The 13,104-nt window shown below is 31.8% G+C and overlaps 1 protein-coding gene across 7 annotated transcripts in view; it reads right to left on the bottom strand.

Annotated features, from left to right (window-relative positions):
- Window positions 1–13,104, bottom strand: part of LOC145243496 (uncharacterized) — a 202,738-nt gene that overhangs the window by 69,554 nt on the left and 120,080 nt on the right. For all 7 annotated transcript variants that reach the window (XR_013862891.1, XR_013862890.1, XM_080106450.1 and 4 more), the window contains 3 exons: window positions 12,017–12,125; window positions 5,716–5,743; window positions 1,098–1,153 (listed from right to left, as the gene is read on the bottom strand). Coding sequence is in view for 5 of the 7 variants with exons in the window: in XM_080106450.1 (XP_079962576.1) it covers window positions 1,098–1,153; window positions 5,716–5,743; window positions 12,017–12,125 (193 nt within the window). In the remaining 2 variants the exon portion in view is untranslated. The remainder of the gene's footprint in view (window positions 1–1,097; window positions 1,154–5,715; window positions 5,744–12,016; window positions 12,126–13,104) is intronic.

Here is a 13,104-nt window from a genome sequence, read left to right as displayed (position 1 = left end):
AATTTCATATAAAACCAATAATATCTACTTAATTGTCATGCCGCAGTAATGAACATATCCAAAAATTATGAAAAACGATAAGGTAGAAAATTAAAAATTAATTAGTATGCGATTAATCACCCAGCAATATGTTCTGACTGGGCAACGCTGGGTATATACAGTTAGTAATATCTAAAATCTAGAAAATAATATTTAGTGCTTGAAAAAGAATACACAGAAAACCCTAGGGGCCCCTTTTGCCAACAAACTCATCAGTAGTTAATCATTGGTATAACACAGAAATATAAAAACGAATTAAATTATCATGAAAGAGGAAATACTCAGGGATATACAAGTTAAAAAAAAAATGATTGGGAATTCATGTAAAATAATATATATATATATATATATATATATACACACACAATTATATAACGTGTATGTACAAATAAGATAGAGGGGGTATGGGAACGATAAAATTATATCCCTGAGCAAGCAAGTCCAATGATTTAATAAATTCCTTCTGCCGACAGAGAGAAGGCCTACATTAACTAATCACGACTAACTCCAAAATCTCCATAATATTTATATTTAAAAGGGATAGCTATAGTAAATCAATTGCATTATTTTTTTTAACACATTAAAATAAAACAGAAGAATGGTTTGAGTGGAGGTGAAAGAGAGGATTGAGGAGAAGAACAGAAAAATAGGGAATAGGGAAAAAGAGAAAGAGAGAGAGAGGGAGGAAGAGAAAAATTGTTGAATACACTAACTTCTTCTATCTAGTTTTTTTTATAGTCTCAGACAAAGCTGGGTAGCGCTGCTATTTAATATAAAACAACAAAATTCATGAATGATTCAGTGAATACAATTAATTGAATGCAAGTTGTTATTTTTAGCTGTAACTGCATAGAAATTATGGGTTCATACCTTTCACAACCACATTATAAGATACTAGGAAAACTAATGTCATTTAACCTTTGGATTTTAGGTGAGCCTACTTTTTCTCCGGTCGATATTGTAGTAAGAATTCAGACCAGAAAGAAAAGAATTGATTCATTTTGTACAAAAGTAGTGTCAACATATTCTTTACTTTTCAGACATTATATTATTCTTACCTTTTCCTGTTTCCTGTCTTTTGGCTCCAATCCACACATAAAGGCATTTCTTTTTTCTTCATATAAAATATATATATAAAAAAAAGAACTTATTAGTGATTATAGAATATCATTAGTTTAAGCAAGTTTCTGAACTTTTGTCGATTTCAATTCGGATTTTGAAATGCTTTAAAAAATACCAATATAACTTTCTGAACCTACACTTGCAGGAGAAACTGCCAACAAATTTATATACTCTATCCTTTGTATATACAAATTGTAAAAAAAAAAGGAAACTATTAGAAGTAAAAAATGAATTAAAAAACAGATCAAAGTGTTACTTACTACTACATTATATATACATATATTTATATATATATATATTTATATATATATTTATTTATATATATGAACAAATGATTAATAAAACATGTTAAAAGACATCTTGAAAAAGAGTTAAAAACATATTTAATTTTAAAAAAGGAAGCACAAGATAAGTGGATAGTCCTTAATCCGCGGAGTTTCGAAGAAATACTCTCCTTCTCATCAGAGGGCAGGAATTAGCAAAATGCAGGATCGGATTTTGCATATAAAAGTATTTAATGAAACTACAAGTAAGTCACAGATCTTACTTGGTTAAAAAAAAGGGTGAGGTAAGGGGAATAGGAGGTAAAAGAAAAATGATAAAAAGATTTCATATGAATGGATATATATATATATATATATATATATATATATATATATATATAATGTAGTAGTAAGTAACACTTTCATCTGTTTTTTAAATCATGTTTTGCTTTCTTAAATTTCCAATAAAATTTCAAATTCCAAACGATGTCTCAAAAGTGCCAATATCATTTAATTAACAATGTCACATAAGCCAGGTATGACACCAGAAAAGACATTCAGATCATCTGACAATCAGTGATCAAGGAAAGAAAGTGAATCTTGAGTTTACTTTCAGAAGTCTCATAACTCTTGCTTCCTTTATTTTATTCTTTAGTCCTTACATTCCAGGACTGATGTTCCTGACAAAAGGGGGGAAAAAATCACTGTTTTCTAGGTCCGAATCTATCTAACATTTATTGTTGTCTAATTATTTGACCTCTCTTACATTTAAAAAAAAAAAAGACAAGCAAACAAACAAACAAAAAAACCCACCAAGATGGACTTTCATCTTTGAGAGATTTTTATATTTCTGATGGAAAAATGATTAATGAAAAAAATAAAAAATTAAAAAAAAAACATTTGAAAAGGGCTTTATAATAGTTGAAAGTTTTCTCATTTATTTCTTTAAGGTAAATAACTAATTTATTTTAAAGAAAAAAACTGTATATCATAAATTTATATCATTTTGGCTTTTTGAGGGATGTTCCAAAAGTAATGCCTCCTGTTTTTTATTCCACCTGAATGGATCAGAGGAGTTTAAAAATTGCATTGTTATGACGACTGAACTTTTGCATTCATGACCTGAAAGCTTCATTTCTATGTTGCAGATATTGATAGTGTGAAACTCTAAGACAGCAACCCTTGTTATGGACGTGTGTTAGAATCAGAGATGCGCCATTAAATTCCTGATAAAAGTGTATTGAGAATGGTGGTGTCTATATAGAAAAATAAATTGTCGGGGGTACTTACGTTGAGGGTGCACAAGTGTTTGCAGTTCGTCAGAGCATTCACCATTGAAATACTTGTAGAACAGGCAGAGGGATGCTGCTACATTACGTTGATGGGACAGAGGCTGAAGCTTAGATGACAGTTCAGGACCTATTAGGTTGGTGACTCTCTTTTGAACCCTGTCTAGGAGTGAGAGACTATTAGCAGATGCACCAGCCCAAATATGACAACAATACTCCATACATGGGCAAATGCTGACCTTATAGAGGTGTTATATACTGGTGGTATTAAGATGACGTATATTCTGTATTGTTGTTGTTGTTCATTTTAGGAGAGCCTTAGTGAGATATCTAGAGACAGGGTACACACTTCTATAGGAGCACCAAGCCTGTAATTCAACTAAGAGATTTTTGAATATCTCGATAGATAGACCGAGAGATAGTGTGTTTGACATTTATACATATATGTTTGTTGTAAATCGTCTAGTGATTGGAATGACAGCTGATTTCATTTATCAATGAATAACGAGACACTTTGTTATAAAACAGACTTGGTTTATTTAGTAAACATTCATATATACACCATGCGGCGCTGGAGGCAATGGTGGGAGAGGTGCGGGTTGCTAACGTGACCGGCAGTTCCTCGCTGTCTGTCTCTTTCTCTGTTTTGTTTTTGTTTACCATCTCACTTTTATGGACTTCCTCGACCTGGTAACCCATAAACCAATTGACATCATTGATCCATATTTTGACCAGCCTGGCGTTTGCTTTTGTTCTTACCTACGAATGAATTACGTCATCTCATTTCCGGGTTTCATTTTTGTCGGCCAGGATTTAAGTTCATTCGAACCTTGCTCCATACAACGGCCTGACCCATAAAACGACTTGCGTCATAGGACCAGGTCATCCAATTCCCGGGTTACATTTTTGTTGGCCGGATCTGAGCCCATTTGCACCTTGCCTCTCCATAACAGAGGTACAGGATACTTTTGGGCGTTAGTAGCTTTCTAGCACGGTAGGGAGAATTCCTTTTTCGCAGTGTTTCTGGCAATGCTCTCAATGTAATTTTTCCAACTCATGTTTCCTGTTAACGTTAGGCCGAGGGGTTTAAAGGATGTGCTTTCAGATAAAGAGTCTTTGGCCATTGCTATTGGTGGTAGAGAAGGTTTCTTGTAGTTATTGAAGGAAACAAGTTTAGTCTTAGCAGCATTGAATGTGACCATCCATTTTTGTCCCCATTCCACTACAGATCGGAGGTCATCCTCTAGTGTTTTTGCCATTTCTCTAGATATCTGTTCATTTGTTTTCCTGTCATGTCGGTTATAGAGAGTGATATCAGCATATATACCCATCTCACAGGCAATTTTGTCAGGGAGGTCATTTATGAATATTAGAAATAATAGAGGTCCAAAGATAGATCCCTGAGGCACTCCCGCATTTATATCATATTGTTTGGATGTACGACCATCGATGACAACCTGGATTTTTCTCTTATCTAAGAAGGATTTAATTATGTCATGTATTCTGCCAGTGATACCATATGATCTGATTTTCCTGAGAAGACCTTCGTGCCATACCCCGTCAAAAGCCTTAGATATATCTAGAGCTACCACTCTTGAACACCATCACATTCCACTTGCATTAATGACAATAATAAATTGATGGTTACCATGATTTAAATTTACACATGAATAGCAGGACTATTTTTTTTTATCAAATAAAACTTAGAATGCATTCAACTTTATCTGTGTGCATGTGAGTTTGCTCCTTAACGAAACAGCTGAACAGATTTTCTTTAAAATTTACAGAACTTTAGTGTATAAATCGGAGAGTGATCTTAGTAAAGTTTTCTCTGAATACCCCCGATAATTATTGATAATCAATACCATTATTTTAATTTATCATCAGTAAAGACATTTTTTCCATGTCGTCACTTAACAATGATAAAACAATGGGCCATGAAAATTCTACTGCAGGTAAGTTGATAGCAGGTTTTATTTTTTTTTTTGCATGAGGTGGTCTGTAGGTTTAAACCCACACATAAATTGTTTTTGGCTTGATTAAATTTCTAATATCTCCAATTCAAAACAATATCTCAAAACTGCTAATATTATTTCATTAACCATATCATGTAAGCTAAGTGTGGCACAAGAAAAGACAGTTGGACCATCAGACAATCTGCGGCCAACATCTTGATGAGACTTCCAGCAGACAACTTTTGGATAAATATTGGAAGAGGAAAAGAAAAAAAAAACATCAGTTGTTACATAGAAATCATGGACAGTACCAACATAATGAATTTTTAAAACCTTCTCTTCCAATTTTAAAAAAACGCACAAACAAATATTTTTTTACAAAAAATACTTAAAAAAATACTTGGGAAAAAAAAATTGTTTCCAATTTTCCTCAAGAAAAAAACTTTACAACAAAAAAAAAAAATGGCAAAATATATTAAAACAAAAATTTCTTTGAAATTTAAAAAAAAAAATTTCCTTAAAATTATTTGACCCCCACCCCCAATTATTTTTGCTTCTTTTAACCTTTTCCTGACAGTTATCATTAAAAAAAAAAAAAATTAATAAAACACCAAACTACAATAGATCGTATTTTTGTTTTTGCCTTCTAGATTTTACATTTATTCATTTTGCTATTTTTTTTAAAGATAGTGTTGTTATAATTTTATTGGTGACGCTTGGCATAATCTGGCTGTTGATGTCATGTTCCGGCTAAAGCCGAGCAAACACTGAGATACATCTGGTTCACATTATGCACCAGTACGGATTTTTATATCTTTATATCTCAGATGGAAGGAAAAATGATCTAAAAAAAAAAAAAAAAAAAAAAAAAAAAAAAGGACCTTATATGATGAAAGCTTACTCCTGCATTTCTTGAAGGTATATAATTTATTTTAAAGAAAAAGAAAAATATTGTTTTTGGTTTGATTAAAGTTCTAATAATATCTTAAATCGAAACAATATTTCTAAAGTGCCAATAGTATTTTTAAAAGTTTTATTTATACTTACGTCCTTTAGGAATCTGTTGTGCTGCCACCTGTTGGAAAGAAATTATATTTCAAACAAAAATGAAGGAATTTAATACCAAATAAATTAGATGATCTCTTCAACCTATTTAGTTCATGAATTGTTCAAAATATTACAACTTTATTCAGCTGGTAATCTTATATATATAAAAATTCAATATTTGCTTGTGTGTTATAAATATCAATATATGATTAATTAGAACACTTAAATTAGTTTTAATAAGAGATCACTAGAGTTAATTATTGCTTAATCACATAAAATAATCAAAATATATAAAAATGTAAATAAACGAAATTCATTGTTTTAAGTAGATTTACTTTGTTTCAGAAAACAAAAATGAATTAAACAAGAAAATGTATCAGTGAAAAGTGTATAAAACAAAAAAAGGTTTAAATGTTTAAAGAATGATTTTGATTGGCATTTCTAATATTCAAATTATAGACGCACAAATTTCTCCAGTATTCATTCAAGCCATTTGTCGTTTTACAGCTGCTGGATTTTTCAAATAAAGAATTCTAGCACTTCTATACCATACAAAAAAAAAAAAAAAAAAAAATATTAAGTGAAATAAATGGTGCCTATGTAATTGTCAGGTCTCAAATGGTAACATATCCAAAAATTCAGAAAAATGATAAAGTAGAAAAATAATCATTAATGAAAAAAGAAATTTGTGAAAGGAAGCAAAACACTATATTACGCTTACTATCATAAAAAAGAGATAAGTTAATGGGGGAGATAATTAAGTTCTGTTGTTACGTCACATGATAAACGTAATTCAAAATGTTGGACAAAATTTATTCCCCATATAAACTTTATTGAAAATTTTTTATTAATTATTTTTTTGCCTTATTGTTTTTCATAATTTTTGGATATGTTACGATTTGAGACCTGACAATTACGTAGTTACTATTTGTTTCACTTGAAATTCAATTTTTATTTTGAAATATAGAAGTGTCAGATTTTTATTTTATAACTAGCGTTATCATATCGTGTGAAGCCGAAGATTCTGTTGTTAGCATTGGTTCCTCCAGTATTTTTCTAGTCAGAATTTCTTCTAAAAAACATCAGGGATTATGGGAGGAACCACATGAAGGTTGCCAACATTCTAAGTGAAAACGATTTTTGTGGAACGAACTGGAGTCGAACTTGGGACACCCAGGTCGTCAGTTTGTGTGGTTAACCACTTGATCACCATCACATTCCACTTGCATTAATGACAATAATAAATTGATGTTTACTGTTCTTTAAATTTACACATGAATAGCAGGACTGTTTTTTTTATTGAATTAAAACTTAGAATGCATTCAACTTTATCTGTGTGCGAGTGAGTTTGCTCCTTAATGAAACGGCTGAACAGATTTTCTTTAAAATTTACAGAACTTTAGTGTATAAATCGGAGAGTGATATTAGTTAAGTTTTCTCTTAATACCCCCGATAATTATTGATAATTGATACCGTTATTTTAATTTATCTATCATCAGTAAAGCCATTTTTTCCAATGTCGTTGCTTAGCAACAATGATAGAACAATGGGCCATGAAAATTCTACTGTAGGTAAGTTGATAGCAGGTTTATTTTTTTTTTGCATGAGGTGGTCTGTAGGTTCAAACCCACACATAAATTTCTTAATGTTTTTTTTTTTCGTTAACTGGAAATAATTTTATAAAAGAAACAGTAGGTTCTCTATAGTGCAATGTAGAATAACACATATTTTGGACTAAGTGACTGCATGGAGGCATGTGAAGCTTCCTCCTGGGCAATTTCATGAATTTTGATGACAAAAATATAGGAGTGTGAAATATTTGTTCATCATCATTCAATCCTAGGCAACATCGGGTGTCCTTGCTAGTATATATATATATGTATAGTCACTATCAAAAGTTTAAGATCACCCATGAAAATAATAAGATTTCTCAGTTTGCATCATATTACATCATTGTATTTTTGAGATTACATCATACTTATTTTTTTATTGTTTTAGATCTGGTAGCTCATTAGACCTCTTTTTCCAACACAGTTGACATTTGAAGTGGTTTTGAACTAATGTTTTTGAATTTCTAAAACTGTGAAGATGAATCGAAAAAAAGCCAAATCATAACTTCATATAGTGAAGAATTATCGTAACATAAAATTTGTGCTAAATTGAAGGTCAGTAAGACCATTGTGCATCAATCAATCAAGAAATTCAAGCAATGTGGCTCCTGCAGACCAAGAAAAAACTCCGTCAGAGCTGACCATCTGATGAAAAGGATGGTTACGAGATTGCCACCGAGTTCTATTAACAAAGTTCGGGCTGTTTTGGTGGAAAGAAGGTGCTACTGTGAGCTGTATGACTGTTTCCAGATGTCTTTCATGGAAATTTAGCCTAAAATCCTACAAACCTGCAAGAATCGCCTAACACATGTAATGAAGACTAAATGATTAGCCTTTGCCAAGCAACTTCAGCAATGGATGCCAGCACGGTGGGGCAAAGTCATGTTCTCTAATAAATCCACACTGCAACAATTTGTAGGAAACGACATGTTCATCTAGAGTGCGATACGAGAAATACAAAATTTCTATGACGAAGCACCTACCAAATCAGATGATTTAGGCTGCAATTTCTAAAAATGGTGTTGCTAGGCTTTACTTTTTGCTATCCAGAACAACCATAAACATACGTTGAATTGCTGGCGATAAGCTAAAAATACGTATGGAAATGCATAACTGCATCATCTTCATGTAAGACAGTGCTCCATGTCACCAATCGAAAGTTGCCACAACTTTTCTGGTTAAGAACCAAATCAAGGTTCCAGATTGGCCAGGCAATAGCCTGGAACTCAATTCTATCAAGAATCCGTGGATCGAATTGAAGGATAAAGTTGCAGAGAAAAAGCCATAAAGTGCTAAGGACCTTATGAAAGTGATTAAAGAAGTGTGAGTGAAAGAAATTTCTCTGGATTATTGCAGGAATCTTGTGCACAGTATGCCACGGCTGCTGCAGGAAGTGGTAAAAAATACTGAATTTTTACTTTAAAAGGACAATCAAATATGAATTTTGTGTGAAAACAAGAATTCATCGAGAATAAATTAGTTTATATGGAGTTTTGAATTAAGTTTTATCCATTTTATTTTAAAACTAAAGGTGATCTTAAACTTTTGGTAATGACTCTCTCTCTCTCATATATATATATATATATATATATATATATATATATATATATATAGAGAGAGAGAGAGAGAGAGAGAGAGAGAGAGAGAGAAAGAGAGAGAATACATGACAAAAAGTTATATTCCAAAATTCATGATGTTGACCATCTTATAATTTATTCCTTAATTCAGTTGACTTATACAATTATTGACGAAGAAGAATTGTATAAGTCAACTGAATTAAGGAATAAATTATAAGATGGTCAACATCATGAATTTTGGAATATAACTTTGTCATTTATTCTCTATATTGCTCTGTAATTACATTGAGATTCTTAAATAAGGATTGATATATAATAAGAAAATACCTTTCTACAGAAATATATATATATTCAGATAAGTATTGTTGAATAGCATGGAGTGTTCTTGTTTAATGAGCTTTTTTTTGCAATTTTTTAAATCGTTATTCTTATTTCTCGGTTGAATCTGTGCAAGAAAGTTCCATAGTCGTCTTTGTCCATCCAAAAGAAAAAACAGATAGATCAAGCAAAAACTCTATGCTATTCAACAATACTTATCTGAATTAAAACATGCTGCCTAAATACACAATATATATATATATATATATATATATATATATATATACACACACCTTTTATTGCAAGATTATATATACATATATAAATTACTTTCTGAACTTATTTGCTGATTTTTATTTAAAAATGTCTCATATTAGCAAGTTTCTAGCAGTTCCAAGTACTTTTAAAATAAATTGTAACTAGATTTGTTATTCCATTACATATAACACTGTAGTACATTAACAGATTAAAATTGACTAGTCAAAAAGTAAGTTTGATTTGTCAGTTTAAATGCTACTTAGGTATAACTTTAAAAATCTGACAAGAAAACTTTGTATTAGATATTTGGATCAATTAAGGTTTGAAGACCCCAGCTGAAAGAAGAAACAAGAGGAACAGCTTTCAGCCGACACCCGTTTGACCTTGACCTTCACACATGCATGTAACGTCTGCAAACCAACATAAAAAATGATTTATTTGTTTTGTTTTTTTTATTTTTGCCGCTAATATTTATTTTTTTAACTAAAAAGCTGTCCGGTGTTGCCCGGTCATACAATATGCTTAAATATTTTAATTTATGCAGATTTCATATTTATTATTTTAGAGCCAATTTTCTATTGATTATTATATTGAATATATAGAAGTGATTTCAAATGTTAAAAAAATATGACTTCGCAACCAAAACAGTGTTCCAGCCTTAGTTGTTAAGTTTGAAAAGTTTGCTAGAAATAACGTTATAATGTTAAAATTTGATATGGTGACAGAGTTTTAGTATAATAATAGATATAGTTTTTTTTTGTTTTTTTTTAAAAATCTTTTCTTCTTTTATTTTATCTATACACTAGCGGGGGGGGGGTACCTGGCGTTGCCCGAGTGTTTGGAGGTGTGTGTGGTTGTTAATGAAAACCTAAGAATAAGCGAAGTAAAAAAAGAAAACAGAAAAACGAACGTTAAAACTACCCCCCCCAAAATAAAAATGTGAAAAATGGTTTAAATAAGCCTGTTTCGATATTAAAATTTAAAAAATCGGTGGGTACCCAGGTGTTTTTGGGTGTGTGTGGTTGGTCGGGGGTGGGGGTGTTAATGAAAACCTAAGAATAAGCAAAGTAAAAAAAAAAAAAAAAACAGAAAAACGAACATTATGTGAAAAATGGCTTAAATAACACTGGCTCAATATTTAAATTTAAAAAATTGAAAAAAAAAAGAAGACATCTCACACCACGATTTGAACCCAAAACGTTTAGATAATGACCCAACGCTCTAACCAACTGAGCTAACACGATGTACATGAAATTTAGTCAGTTCTTCAACTATTTAATCTAAATCAGGTCATGACGTCATCTGACGCATGCATAGAACTGATCTCGTCATGAGATGACTGTTTTTGCGAGATGCTAACGGATCACGTTTGAATTTATTTAATTACTTGGATTTGGCAGGTGCCCGTTTTAATGAGTTAATGAGGTCAAGTTTGACTGCGGGATTTTTATTTTCCCAAGATGTTATAGGAAAAAGACTAACCCACATGCGGCGAGCGACAAATGTTGAATATTTATCTTCTCGAAATCGAGCAAATTAAATAGACAGGCGAGCTTCGTTGTTAACTCTGAGATATTACTATTTATATGTGATATAAAAAGTTTTAAAAAGTTGTGAAGCGAGCGACCACTTCTCTGAAAAAAGCCTTTTGTAGACATACAGAAAAAGCGAACACACATACAAACATACATACATTTTCACTTTTATATTTATAGATAGATGTCACATTTTTGACAAGAGTTTTTTTTTTTATTCCATTTATTTATTAATTCATTTCAACATCTAATTAATCACTTATCCGTTTTTTTTTTGTAATGTTTTATCCAGTGCTTTTCTTTTTGAATTTTGAGAAGACCTCGTTCATTAACAAGTATATTCTGTTGCTGTTCTTCTGCTCCTATCATGGATTAGACTTGTCCACATCACGTTTATCTAATCCTATCATCACTCGTCTGATATGCACACACACACACACACATATATAAAAGATGCAAGCAAGCAAGGATGCGCGGATGGTCCACAGAGTTTTATAATTATTAAAATATACGGTGCTATTTTTTTTCATTTAAAAACAAAGAAAAAAAATGAAGTGTTTTTTTTTGTTTGTTTATAGATACCATGTGAATAGGTCAAGGTCAAACTGTGGTCGACTGAAACCTGTTCCTCATGTTTCCTCTCTCCTGCTTGGTTTTTTAAACCCTAAGAGATCCAGATATTTTAATAGGAATATATTTTTTCTGGCTACAAGTCAATTTGAAAACATACATTATCATGTTTCTGCCTGAAAAAAACATTTGCTTTGGATGATGTCAAACCTGTTGTGCTAAATCTATACATTTCAACTGCTAACATAACTTTGGAAAAATAAACTTGATCTCAAAATTTAAATGAAAAGATATTGTGGGGAAATGAAATCAAATGTGTTTTATAGAAAGTCAAAAGGTCACATGTAAATCATGGGTCAAAGGTTGTCTATGATGTAATCAAATGATATGAAACAAATTAAATTAAAAAAAAAAGAAAAGAAAAAAGACTGACCCCTAAAAATTCTGCTTCAGCTTTTGCCTTGTTTCGTGCAGCTTCTTCTTTACGTTGGTGATAATCAGACACAATTTGCTGCTGATAACCGGTTCGAGAAACATCTTTTCTGGAAAAACAATGACGAAAAGCAAATAAAGAATTGCTATCTTTCGAAATTTTTGAGATGAGGATTGATAATTTGGATTATTGTTTTCATCTTGAATGTTATTCTCACAATGTTTCAGCTGATGTAACCCCTGACCTTCTTCAAGTAAATCTTGTCAAACTCTGAAATTTGTATGGAATTTTGAGCAAAGTCGTTATTTAGTCTATGAGGATAACTTGCTCTCGTTCCGTTAGCCATGACCGAGAAGAAATCTAAATAAGTTTATTCTTAGTATCATCTCTAAGATTCACCTTCCCAGAAAATTGTCATTTAGAACTGATCACCACTGAAATGGAACATGCATATCAAATCTGTTGTCAAGATCTCACTGCTGATGCAGTCCTCTATCTAATATATAAGAGCCAAGTATGTCCTAAAATAGAGTACTGTTGCCATATCTGGGCAGGGACTGCTTGGTGTGTCCTATTCTTTCTTGATAAAGTTCAAAACCGGCTTCGAAACCTAGTAAGTGATGCCCTTTTTTCTTCCCTGCAGCCTCTTTCTCACAGAAGAGACGTTGCGAGCCTGTCTCTGCTCTATCATTATTTTCATGGCATGTGCTCGTCCGAACACCAATCTATGTTTCCTCCTTGCCAAACTATCACAAAATAAAAACCCCACTCAACTAACTCCAACCACTATCAACAGTTTCTCCCACTATCTATCTGTGCCCAAATCTAAACGCAGATTCCACAAACACAGCTTCTTTGGCCTGCTTCCCGGAAAACTACAGTATAGTAGCCTCCAAGTCTAATGTAAACAAGTTCTTGTTGAACCGTTCCCTTAAATAATCAAATTGTACCCAACTTACACCATTAACGATTACTACACAACCACATTACATTCATTAACCCTTATACCTGAATGACCTTCGGGCTTTGATATGTAGTTAAAAAAAAAAAAAAAGGTCTTGTGGCACAACAGATAAAGTACTAAGTGA

The sequence above is a fragment of the Euprymna scolopes genome, chromosome 22 (assembly GCF_053919585.1).
Source record: "Euprymna scolopes isolate OS-2025 chromosome 22, ASM5391958v1, whole genome shotgun sequence".
NCBI classification, from domain to species: Eukaryota; Metazoa; Mollusca; class Cephalopoda; order Sepiida; family Sepiolidae; genus Euprymna; species Euprymna scolopes.
This window is presented reverse-complemented; position numbering and strand designations above follow the sequence as displayed.